This window comes from Scomber scombrus, chromosome 10 (genome assembly GCF_963691925.1).
Source record: "Scomber scombrus chromosome 10, fScoSco1.1, whole genome shotgun sequence".
NCBI classification, from domain to species: domain Eukaryota; kingdom Metazoa; phylum Chordata; class Actinopteri; order Scombriformes; family Scombridae; genus Scomber; species Scomber scombrus.
Window position 1 is genome coordinate 7686405 of NC_084979.1, and position 13593 is coordinate 7699997.

The 13593-nt window shown below is 42.6% G+C and overlaps 1 protein-coding gene across 1 annotated transcript in view; it reads right to left on the reverse strand.

Annotated features, from left to right (window-relative positions):
* Positions 1-13593, reverse strand: part of agrn (agrin) — a 162313-nt gene that overhangs the window by 4121 nt on the left and 144599 nt on the right. The window contains exons 30-34 of the mRNA XM_062426785.1: positions 11116-11232; positions 9576-9759; positions 8708-8795; positions 3754-3978; positions 1511-1614 (exon numbers count right to left, since the gene is read on the reverse strand). Coding sequence (XP_062282769.1) covers positions 1511-1614; positions 3754-3978; positions 8708-8795; positions 9576-9759; positions 11116-11232 — 718 coding nt within the window. The remainder of the gene's footprint in view (positions 1-1510; positions 1615-3753; positions 3979-8707; positions 8796-9575; positions 9760-11115; positions 11233-13593) is intronic.

The window sequence follows — 13593 nt, forward strand, 5'->3', positions numbered from 1 at the left end:
GCCACTGAAGTGAGGGAATGTCTTATTTGGGAAAGTGAGCCTTTAAAGTGTCTGCTAAATTGAGTGAAGTTGACTCACTAACATGTTTTTGACAGAACGTGTGAAAACAGACTTATTAATATAAAAATATGGTGGATTTAAACTTTAAAGCAAACATTTCAGCCTCTTCAGTACTTTCTATTTTGCCTTACTTTCATTTTTGGCACTTTCCTCTATTTCAAATCATCCATACTTATTTCTTTTTTTTAAAATTAAGTCTCTTAATGTCCTTTTTTTTTTTTTGGGAAACTTGATGACCTAATTGCTGGGTGTGTGGCTGACTCCTTTTCTCCTTTGATGGTGTTTTGAGCTACTCTTTTGAGCATGTAGTCATTAATGTCTTTCTCAATATATCAGTGTGAAACAGCTTTATTCTGAGTTTCATCAAATCTGCTGTCACTGAGAGAGAGAGAGACAGAGAGAGACTGACCCTTGATTTTGATGTTGTACCTGCCACCCCTGCTCTCTCTCTCTCCTCCTCGCTCTGGTATCGACACTGTCAGTATTTGTTTTCTTTCTCTGCTTCATGTTTGTCTGACTTAATTTCCCCCATCTCCTTTTCTCTTCCTTGTTTTGCCTGTTTTTAATCTTTTGGGCTGAGAGTTCATATCCCTGTCAAGCTCTTCACATCCCCTGTCTCGCCCCCCCCCCCCCCCCCCCCTTTAATCGGATTGTGCGCCTCCGAATCGGGGATCGACAGGGCTAATTTCATGCGAGTTACAGATGAATTAATGATGAACAGTGAAAAGGGGATTTAAAAAAGGAGAAGGGCTCTCAATGGGAGGCCTGTGTGAGGATTATGTATTCTTGCTGCAGGGCTCGCTCAGCACCTGTTCCATAGCACTGCTTCCTCTCTGTGTGTGTGTGTGCGTTTGTACCTGAGTGCACAGGCGCACCTTTACATAAAGCGTGTCTCTTTAAATGTCACTCAGGCTGCCCCCCCCCCCACCCTTCTCTCTCTCTCAAACCTGCCTCTCCGGCACCTTGTGCTGCGCATTTTAACTAACACTCTGACTTTATTTCAGCACCTGTTTTCAATGTTATTTCCTCGCAATGTTCAATCCGGTCGTGTGGCACGTGCGCGTGTGTGTTCTTTCAAAAACGATTTCTCTGAGCCAGGTTCAGACCAAATTGAACTCAAGGTAGATAACAGGCAGACTTTGGTCATTTTCAATTCAGGAGAGCAGACAACTTTTGAGTTAGTCAGATAGCCTTTCATTTCTAAACTCAATACCTGAATAGGCTTAGAGATTTTTTTCTCCCCAAACCGCAATCATTTTCCCCCTGCCAGGGACTTTGCTTATCCTCTGCAATGCCAATGAGTTCATTGCTCATTTTTGGCTTCTACCAGTGACTTAGATGAAAAAGTACTACAGAATTACAAGTATTCCCCCTGGTTTGATGTATAACGTTTGTAGACAAATTTTCAAGTTTGAATGATTTCTTTTTCAAAACATGTGGGGGCACCTACCCAACCAGAGCGCTCCGTCTGTGTCCAGCTGTGTTGCTGCCAGAGGCGATGACCCTGTTACCGCTGCCTCATTGCCGACCTGTAGAGAGCCGTCTCTAAGTGCTCTGAGGAAGAGAAAAGAAAAAAAAGAGGAGAGGGAGAGGTGCGGTTGTGAGTCAGTCTGATGCATACGTGTCACATTGAATAGCTGTAAATTGCAGTTTCATTTAATCTGAAGCATCAAGACTCTATTGCTTTACCGCCGGCACACTAAGCACTCACATAACTGCCTTTGCTGAGCAGCGTCCTAAATGTGCCTGTCTACCAGCTAACAGATGTTGTAAGGACCCCATTCATTTTAGGTGGCTGCGCGTTAAGCATTAGCACACACACTTCAGAATTGTGCCGACGAGGCTAATTTGAACGCGACAAAAGTGGGTTTCCAGCTGAGAGAGAGCATCATTAAAAGCAAGCCGCAAACACAGATAGCTATGTAACAATGTGAGCTATGTGCCACATGCTGCGACTTACACCATCATCAACGTTTAAAATGATGTCGTCTTCCTGGCGGCTCATGAGGTCTCTCTGTAAGCCTGGGATGAATTTGGCCAAATCCCTGTTTGAAATGGATGCAGCGGCTTTTCAAGGATCGATTATTCCTGCCTTACATGATGAAACCGATCTAATTATCCCCCTTACAGTACCTCCATTCACAGCCACGTTGAAAGCAAATGCTCTGCAGCGATAAGGCCGAGATCACACAGAAGATGTTAAATGGGTCATTTTCAAAGTTTAGCCATTTAATTTGTTTCTAATGAAGGAATCCATTAATGTGACGTCACTGCGTGCAAAACCTATGGCGTGCTCTGCCTCTTTCAACATCGGGAATGATTACCCATGTACTAAACTACAACTAGTGTTATTTAATATTGTATATACACTCACCGAATACTTTACTAGGAGCACCGGTGCAACCTAATACAATCTAATGCAACAGCTCTGCTGCAAATTGCCTAATATGTAATAAATGCCTCATGTATGTTAATGGAGTGGGCAAAATATTAGGAACACTACGACTTCAATAATAAACATCAAGTGGAATTGTCCCTTTTTCCCCCCCAGAAAAAAGTGACAATTCCTAGATTCCATAGAAAATCTGACAAAACTTAAAGTATTAAGTTTTGAACAAGTAGAATTTATGGCACAACTGTGTATAGGATTTCATCAGATTGCACAGTAGTTTAATGAAGTGCTCATGAGTGTATACACATGCTGTGGGTATATGTTTGTGCACAAGAAAGTACAATATGTGCCAGGGTGCCTCAAAAAGCTCCAGGCTTACTGTGCAGCCTCTGGTTTGTGGTTATTTGATTAATTATTGTAATATTGATTTAGAACATGGGAATATACACTAACCAAAACATAGTGTCAACTGACATCATCAGAGCATGAGCTTGTTAACCAGTCTTGAAAAGAGTTTCTGTGTTGGATTCTTCTTTTAAAGCCCTTCATTATTTTAGCTCATACTGTGAATATTGCTGCATTCATTTGTTACCACAAATTATGTCAAAAGAAACTTGTAATTCAAATACTGCACAATAACTGTTTCTAGTCTTTTATTGTATCTACTGCATGTTTAAATCAATTTACTGCATTTATTCTCCTTTTAAAATTGTTTTTCAATGGCCTTACTGTATGTAAAGCACTTTGAACTGCCCATGTGTTTGAAAAGTGCCTGACACTGTACATATTGCACATAGTGTATATGTGTGTGAATGTAGAGGGTTAATAGTGTTAATAAGGGCTCAGTAGCTGATTTTCACCCCAGGTTCCCTTATCAGTTTATCCAGCCGTGTATGTGCACAGACATTAAGTCCTTCAATAGAATCAATGTATGTCATTAATATACTGTATGTAAATACATACTGTTATGAATTTATCTGATTCATTTATTTTCTCTGCACATTTTCTTTAATGTGCCAATATGTGTTGAGATGTTGCCACATGTGAACATTCATTAATGCGTCTAAGCAATTTGATGTGCAATGTGTCACACTCATGCATGACCAGGCGTGAAAATAACCTTAATCTGAAACTAATCACAGTCATCTCAGTGTAGGGGATCACTGCGGAGCAAAGGATTGGTGTAAGCGATCACACAGTTTGCAGCAACACAAATACAATATGGATTAAGTGTAATCCTGGTCCAACTATAAAAGCTTTTTCACTCTTGATCCCCGACTACCTGCCATCTCCCATCTTACCTGCTGGCTTTGATGCGTATCCATTGGTTGGTGTCGACACGCACCGAGGAACGCAGCACCACAGGCTTGGAGCCCAAGTCGTACGTCATCTGGACGTGTCCGTCCACGATGGCCAGAGCGATGTAGTCTGAGCGTTCCACGCCCTTCCCGCTCCACAGCACCAGACCATGAGTTGCCTCCGTGCGGATACTCAGCTCAAATTTGTTCACCAGCAGAGCTTTCTCACTAGGAGAACAGAAAATACAACAGTTAGCTTTTGATCTAATTCATCAAAAAGAGTTCTAATCTTTGGCTTGGCTGATGCAGCTCAGTAGGCGGTTGTATGTTTTGTAGTTGCATGTGTTGTAAGCTGCGCGCAAGGGACCTCTGCTGTTGTCTCAATGGTACGTCACCCATGATTCAAACATGAAATGTAGTTCTTTGCACATGTAATCAGAAAGCTTTGTAGCCGGAGCTCTGCGGCCTCATTCTAACAGAGCTGCAGTGATTTTTGAGGAGAATCAGGATGCAGGCTGAGTTTAGGAGTAGCAGGGGGCTGTTTTACTATTAGCTTTCCTACATCCTACTGAGCCTGAACTGCATTGATGCACAGCGCTTCCTGTGCTGCTGTGTGTGTGTGTGTGTGTGTGTGTGTGTATGTGTGAGTGAATGTTGTTTTGATCTCCAGTTTCTTGACTGTTACAGCTGCAGGGGTGATTTGAATGCAGAGACTGGACGACTTCCACCTATCCGTAAGAGGCATGCTACGTCACTGTCACCACTGTGTTAGGAAATACACACTGTGAAGTACATCTACTGTATGTGTGCAGCACACAAACACCATCACACATCCATGCCTGCATACAACACCCTAACAAAGTCCCTCTGTTGTTTGTGAGTCCCTGGCAGAGATGCAGTAGACATCCAGAGAATCATACCTTCAATCTGCATGCGTGTGTGTACGATTGTGTGTGCACGTCATCAATCAGCATCTGTGCAGCTGCCTGCACATCTGCCAAAATGGATATACGTACACCCTCTTCAAGGGTATTTAAACACAAAGACAAAGACAAGGTGAGGACACTTACGACAAAGAACCATTGACACATGGATTTAAAAAAAAAAAAAAAACACAGAAAAACAACAGCGACACAGAACTGGAGACAAAGATTAAACAAAGACAAGACAAAGGAGTCTGCATAGCAAACAGAGAAGCTCATGGGAATACAAACAGGACAGGAAATGGGAGGGGATCAAGAGAAACTGAGTATGGCAACTTCTCCTTACACTGTAAGAAGTGTTTTCTCATTTTCTCAGTGTTTTCTATTCATTAATGTGCAAGAATAAGAAGAGCACTGGGTGTAGAAGTGATGGGATGGAGTATATTGACTAAGGCGAGTCAACTTTGACAGCTCAGGCCAACAATAATGCTGGTTCACCCCAGCAGAGGCAGGGAAAGAATCCAGAATCAAACTTGATTTTTCTTCTTCAAAAACATGCTTAGGTTGGAAACGTTGACCCCCTTGATTAACAGAATCTGCTGAGGTAAACAGGAAAAAAAAGAAAAAGAAAAAGAGTATGATATAAAAGCATCTTTTTTTTCTCCATGAAGAGAGAGAGAGAAAAAAAACAACAACACAAATACAGCGTAGTGAACCCTCTCTTGGCAAACCCTCAAAGAGCTTACAGGGACCAATAAATCTCTATCGGAGCGGCTTGTCAGTGATAAGGTCAAGGTTATTAAAAGTGCTGAATATATCATGAATAAAACAACGCCGGAGCACTGTGTTCTACATCTCATGTACACCACTGACTTCATAGATTTCTGTTGATTTGTCTTTGTATATGGAGGGATTTTATCTACCTCTTATATGTATTCAAATTCTCAGAGGTACTTTTCAGAATGCCGTCCTCCACTTCAACTCTAGGTGGCAGTAGTGGTTAGAATAATGAAAATCCATCAGGGAGGACAGCTACTGCAAAGAGGCTGCAGCTCTGGCTGGTTCTATGCCGCTATCAGAGCTCTGAACATCAGAATTAATTGAAGTGTACGCAAAGGCTCTTTGTGATTCATATTGGTAACTATATCCCAATAATGGAAGCAATGATGTCTCTGTGGAAGATTTAGCCCTGTTAGAGGTCGGGGAGGGGTTGTCTGGAGAGAAGGGGAAGGATGAGGAGGCGAGAGGTGATTGGACGGCACCGATGTCTAAAAGCTTCGAGAGACTCACCTCTGGTCAGATGGGTTCTCCAAAGACTCAGGACTTAAGGGAGCAGGGGAGAAAGTCAACCGCATGCAGTTTAAGCGCAGGAGGCCAGAAGGAAAGAAGGAAGGAGGGATCTTGGGAGCCCACTGGGTGACTCACAGAGGTCTAGCTTAGACCTAGAGCTTCAAAAAGCATAACTTATCTGCTCTACGACAGTATCGACTGTGTCAACAGTCGATAACAACTGTTGTGTGATCACAGGAAGTGTGCATCTTAGCCCTGATCACACCGCGACCATAAAAGGAGGCACTCAAGGGGACAGCTAGGATCAAGATGGATGACTAATGTGCCAAAATGCCCAGGGATCAAGCATTTTTTTTAAAAACATGAGCATCAAGATTAAGTACATTCATAGTCAGTGTCCGGACCAGCACAAAGCCTACTTTAAGTCAGCGTCCAATTATCGGACAACTGCTTTATATTTATGGGGCTGAACGCCAGAGTGCAGCGACAATTACCTTCTGTCAGGAGATGAAAGTGGTGAATGAGAAAAATTGGGCAATTGTCAAAAAATGGGGTCAAGCGCCATATCAGTTGAGAGTCATGGCCAGATATAATTTGTCACTGAAATAATGGAGCTTGAGCAAAATCGACCTGAGATTTCAGATGGGCAGAACGAGAGGAACGATCAAAGGCGGCTGTAAATAGTAACAGAAACATTAACCCAAGGTGAGCATTTGACATTTTGGCCTCACCCAGCATTTAATGTCCTCTGGAGAAATGTATTCATTTCCTTTACAAAATCAAATCATGCTGAATTGATCGGCACGCCTTCAGAGCGCTGCACCCGGGCCCTGGTTTGCTTAAATTCAGGCTCATTGAGGCTCTTAGTAAATGTGACATCCATTAAACTTTTGACAGTCTGGCTCCAAGGACCACTGTCCCCTCCTGCTAAGTGAGATTGATGCCCATGGCTACACACTGCGGAGAGATCTCAATTGGAGGTCTAATCTACAAAGGGAGACAAATCTGTGATTAACATGTCACTGCCTCTCAGTATGGCCAACTCCATAATTATTCACAATTACAGTTAGATATCTGGCAAAAACGAAATGACAGAAGCCCTGGCATGGATTGGAACTCTGGGCTGAATCCAGTCGGCTTAATTTGAGATTAATTCTGCTTCGCCGCTTTGTGGGATTTTTAAAAAGAGGTTACTTACCGAGCTAATGAGCAGGAAGAAAAACCCTTAATAACTAAGTCATGACACAGGGCTTTCCCATCCGGAAACTCTACAGGCACCAGAAACTAGGTTAAGGGGTATTTAGTATATCGGCCTCTTGCAGTTTTCAAGGGGTCTCATTCATTTTCCACATAACAGATAATGCCATTCAGTGTAAAGTGCATGGCAATTCATTTTGTTTATGAACGAGTTACAACCATGCATAAAATATTGCACATTCTTAGTACAGCAATTCATTTTCTCTGGGGTTTGAGCACAATGCTTAACATGCACACATTCATGCTTCCTTTTTTCACTGGGGGGGAAAAAACTGAAAAGGCTCTAATGACACTGCAGAATGTCTTGGAAACAACGGAGTCTGTCAAATTAAATGATGGATATGGGGCTTGAATGAAAATTTGAGTCTTAAGGCAAAGATGATTTTTGTGTGAACAGAATCATGACAAGAAACTGAATGTACTTTAATCTCTTCAGCTGGGTTAACTATCAAAAATGGATTTTTTTTGGGGTTGTTGTTGTTGTTAGTTGGGCTTGATTTGAAGCTGGGAAAAACACCCAGTCATAAAGTCTACTTACTCTGGGATCTCATTGGTCAGTTGGCTTGAGTGAGAAGGAAAGACAGTGAAGGACATTTATATGAGACAAGACATAATGTTGACAACGACAAGGGAGGTCGAGACTGTGGGACAGAACAAAGGACAAGCTCCTGGAAGGCTGAGCTCCACAGCAAAGACACATAAAGACACACACATACACACATACATCTGACAGAGTTGTCCAGCCAGTTGTTTTTGAGTGAGTGTGAGTCGTGCGTCTCTATGGGAGTGTGATGATCTGCAGGCTGTGGCCCGGTTTTCACACATCTGAGTGATTGTGTGAAGAAACTGCTAGACGAAAACATAGAGCCGTATGCTTGATGTCTTTACAGGTTCATCACGTAAACATTTTTTGTTTATGCCAACCTGGAGGCGCACTCTTGCGAACCTTCTAGATGGATGGGGTAAAAATGTCTCATACGCCTAATGGGACAGGATTTCTTGGATTTTTAAATTTTTTTTGGAAACGGTGTTACACTAACGTCATCTACTTTTTCCCTTTTTACAGGGTGTTAAAAAATTTGAAGGCGACTTGTCTTCAGATGCCAGATTCGTACACAGATTCAAAATAGGACCATCAATTAATCAGGCGTGTGTACTTATTGTCCAGTGTCTGCGTTTGCTAAGCCGTAGACCACAGAGCAAACTGAATGAGCTCAGGGCAACACTGTGATTGTTAAACTTCTCGCTAATTAGTGAAATCCTGTCAAAAGCGGAGCAGGACTGCCATGGATGGAGAGGAAGAGCTATTAGCCAAGTGCCTAGTTCACCCTGGAGCCTTCGCACTGATGATATCATCAACACTGTCACCGTGGCTTACCAAGGGAAGAGATGGATAGACGGAGGGGTGATTTGGCTAATAGCTATAACAATGGAGATGTTGGATGAAGCTGAATAGATGAGGATGTTCCCCTTGTCCTCTTCCTTACCTCTTTGTAACGGCGTTGTGGTACTCAATGAACGTCCGCCCGTCAAAGGCGATGGCCTCGGTCTCCCCGGCAGACTTCTCGTAGATGGCTGTGAAGGAGAAGGTGGGAGGGGAAGGGTTGTTCAGAGGATGAGATCACACCAATCAATAAGACGGAGGCCTCAGTTATCAGAGCTGAAGGCAATGGAGTGTGAGCAAATGGGACGAGGGTGGGGAGTGTTGGTGCGTTCGTAGTTTTAATTAACGTAAAAGGGACAGCCGGCCACACGCACAAGGTTAATGGCAAAGGCTGTGACTGAGTGTATAAGACAGATCGAGCCAGAGTGGGTACATGTCTGGCAGAGTCACATGAAGATGATGAAAGGGATATGCAACTCTTGAAAAGAGCATTTCATGAATATTCAATGGACGCGTTTCATCATTTTCATAATTGCTGCTTTAGTTTGAGATCAATACATAACAACACTGACATAAAGGAGACATGACAAGTCTAATAACAACATTATTACCTTGCCAAGAGAGAACACAGTGGAAAGGAAGGTCTTATAAGACAGAAAAAAATGACACGAGGAGTTCACCTTCCATAGAAGCAAGCTGGGAACAAGCTGTGCTGATTTCACTACCATTCACATTAGGTTTTAAAAGCAGCAAAAACGCTGCCATTATCCCTTTTACAATTAAAGAAATGTTGGACGAGGAGGTAAAACGATTTGTACAATTACATCTCAATCCAGTAAGTGTTGTTAGCCATGAACTTACATGTACCTGTGTCATAACGATATATATATATATATATATTTGTGGTCTTATGTGGCTCATTAACAAGCAGAAAAATAATGAGGATGACAGCGATGACCACAGATACTCACTGTTCTGACAGTTTCCCCCTGAGAAACCGCTCAAGCAAGCACACTCGTAGGTGTCCAGCTGGGGGTTGCAGCGCCCGCCATTAAGGCAGGGCTCCTGGGAACACAGGTGTTCTTGGAACATGGCCACGTTGCTGGAGCGCAGGGCGTTCACCTCCAAGAGGATGGGTGTACCCATCAGAATGATCTGGGAGCAGAGAACAGAGGGTTAATGGGGGATAGGTGTTTGGTACTGCCATACTCAGCCTTAACCCTGATGATGTCATTAGAAACTGGAGGCAAGATGGGTCCAACCAGCTAATGTTACTGGGTGTGTTATTAGAAATACAGACTTGACCCAATAATGGGGACTAAAAATCAGGAATCAGTCTTCCATCATTCCTTTAAGAATTTGTTTCTTGTGAGTTTTCCAACAAATTGGAAGTACAATACTACATCACTTAAGCACCCCTTTATATTCATGGAGTATTTAATGTACAGTAATTATATACTACATACTCAGGTAATGTTAAAACTGATGGTGTAGGTCAGACTCTATAGAACAAACCTTGGCTGTGACACAGAATATAATTTCATAAATCACTCCTTAAAAACTATTTTCAGAGCCCTGTGTTAATGCTATACTCTTTATATTAATTGTTTCGTACCATTCTTTAGAGGGTTACCTTTTGAGTCTTGTCTTACTTTTAAATCTCTTACTCTTGATTTATTACTTTTGTTGTCAAATTGATCTGATTTAATGTTAATCTCTTTAGCAAAACACTAGAAGATTATCATTTGTTACCACTCATGGTTCCCTTTCCAAAAGAGAGCATCAATTTATGGGGCTTTTTGTTTTCTGCTCAATTATCATTATAAAATAATTACATTAGCACGATCAATTCAATTTAACGTGTTCATCACCTAAACATGAGCTCCACACCGTCGGCACATAGGAAAATGCCTCCGAAATTAGGTGTTTATACAACAAGCATGTTAAACAGCACATCAAGCTGAGAATGCAGAGCATCTTCCTCATAATTAACTATTCCCTAAAGGCCAAGTAAGACAAATGCCACATTTAGCTTTTGATTTGCTCGAAACTGTCAAGGGAAAGTTTGCAGAGAAGAACTGATGACAAGTTTGCGCAAACACTAACATCCTGCCTTTGTTCTACTGGGTTATTTTTGGCACTCAGAGATGAGCTTTTTGCTGGAAAGTGGAAGGGAAAAAAAAAAACTGGAAGGCTGTCAGGGAAAGATCTGAGAAAAGTGGAATGGAGGGACTTCAAAATGTGCATTCTATTATTAGTACATGCTAATCCAAATGAGCAGAGCCACTGCCCGTCATAGTGTGAGCGTATAATGGAAAATTACTAATATAGGGGTCTGTGTTATGACAGCTGGACAGCTAATAACTCGTTTGACTTTGCTACTGTATGTCTTGGGGCATGAGGGCCCAGAGTCATTAAAATAACACATTATACATGATACATCACTAGAATCCACAAGCAGAGCCAATGACATAGTACTCCTTGAAGAAATAGAGGCTTGTAAACATTTACCTTTTGGATTGTTCCCTTGAAGCCATCTGTGAGAGCAGCGACTCTTGCCAGTCGGCTGTAATCAGGAGCTCCACCAATAAGGAGAGACTCTTTCAGGTTAAGATCTACGTGCAGGTTCTGATGAGACAGGAGACATAGAGGTTTCAGCTGGTGATCTAGACCCGTGAAATCTTGAAAAAAGCTCCAAACGAAGCTTTAAAATCGCCAAATGTTTAGTTTCCTGTACCCCATTTGCAATTTCCCTAAGGGGTCTTCCATCCAGGACATAGTGGTTTATGGTTTTACTTTAGTGAGTGGAGTTATGTGCTTGTGTCCAGGGAGCATGAAATAAGTTGTATCCTTTTGGTCCAGATATAAAGAGTGAGATTATTATATACAGCATTTGCAGACGTGTCACAGTCATATAGATTGTGCCATTAAAAATTATCCATATTGTAACTGGTAGACGCTTTAACTGCACTTCCTCGCCTTCCTTCCACGTCAATACACACATACATTACAACGTGATTGATTTGCAAGTCTCTCAGAGAGATGGTCAATTATCCTCTATCTGTGAGACATAAAAAAGAGACTACAAAAAGAAATCAGGAGGAGGCTGGACTTGAGATATGGATGGTTTCTTTACAGACATCTCTAACGAATGGTTGATTATAAGCAGCGACCTTTCAAACAGTTTGAGCGTGGAGACACATTAATTGCAATTCATTTGTGCAGTTGACTGCTATGAAATTCGATTCTTTACACCAAACCTTTGGGACAATTGCTCTGCATTAAGCAAGGTGTCGCTTCCTTCTTTTGCATGGAAGGACCGGCACACTTCAGAAGGAAGGAATTAATGATCTTTATTTTATGTAGGGCAGTAATTGCCAGAGGGGTAAAGTGGAGTTAATTGCTGGAAAAATGATGGAAGGGGCCAAATAAACAGGCTTTGTGCAGGCGAGCTGGCACCCACTCAGCTATTATTTAGGATGGGATTTGGAGTGCAGGAGGCAGTGGTGCTTGGCTGAGGCCTGGGGCTGTGTCACTGCACCTTGAGCCGCTTCCAACAGAGACAGGGCAGGGACCTTGGCCAAAACTGCTGGACCCAGCTGTGGCTGCTGCCTCTGCGCTCAGCCAAAAGTTGTCACCAACTGCAGGGCAGCCACCTCAGGCTCTTTATGTAGGTCTCACTGCTCTGCAACACTCACTCATTCTGCAGGTGAAAGTCAGAGACGCTAAGTGAACCTGTTCCCCTGGAATTGTGGTTTTTGGCGTTGTTTGAGATGTAACACCTTTGTAATATGCTACTCTGAGAATATAAAAACCCCTTACCAATGTCAAGTTACTCTTCTATGACTCTAAAGTGATATTTCATGCAATGAAATGGTGTATCATGTTCTCCAACAGGTAATAATCTGCACCTGGTGAAGAAGAGCAGCTGGTTCCATGGAGTGACTCTTGCTCTGTGATGCTCAGTGAGTGTTTGTGTTGTTATGGGTGAGCGAGTGGGTGAAAGAGTGAGCGACTTTATGGTATTATGGAGGATTGTTCCTGTTTGCAAAAAGAAGTGAGAGCAGATGACAAAAGAACAGCTCGGCTTGGCTTTGCACCCCATCTTCTCCTACGGTGCATTTCCTCCCCATGGCTCGCCTCCTCTGCCTTCGCTCTCACTTTCGACAGCCGCGCGGCACGCGGCGTGATATCCACACCTACGCCACACTAATGAAGACGTTTCTTTGTTGCTAAAAACAATGGCCGTCACAAAGATGACTTCCTCCTTTCCTTCTTCATTCCTGCCTTTCCCGCCCCCTCCACCCCCACAGCAGATGGACCGAGGTGAAAGCCAAACCGCGTTCTATAAGAGCATCTCTACTTCCGTGCTGTGTGTGTGTGTGTGTGTGTATGTGTATGAGCTTATGAAATGGCAAAGTTTTTCTACAGAACCGGCATCTTTAAAGCTGCCCGCAGCTCTGCAGAACTACCTTTTATTCTGTGCTGTTGTTGCATGGAGAGATGGGGGTGAGAGGACATACAGTAGTGAATGACTCAAATGAAATATGGGCTAAGGTGTGACTGGGACTTGTCTCATTACCTTGCGTGATTTCTTATTTCCAGACAGCACATCATAGAAAAGGAAAAAAATAGGGAGGAAGAGAGTTATTAGGGGAAGACTAGTAAGTGTCTGTGCACAGAAAAGGCATGCAGAGCTAGGCAAGTGCAAAAGCCCACAAAACACACTGACATATACACAGCAGGCACATCTGTGAGAGCATTGAACACGGCTGCAGTAAGTGAGATAAGTACATAAAAAAAGAAAGAATATAAGTAAAGTAAGAACTTGCTTTATTTTTGAGCATGCTCTTTGCATATAGATACTATATGTACACATGCAGCCATAAAGTTGTGCGAGTGTTTTTACACTTTAGAGTGTATGCAAAAAAGACCAAGCCAATCTAAGAGGGCCATGCATGAGGCAGATGGTGCCATTAAGAAAAGATG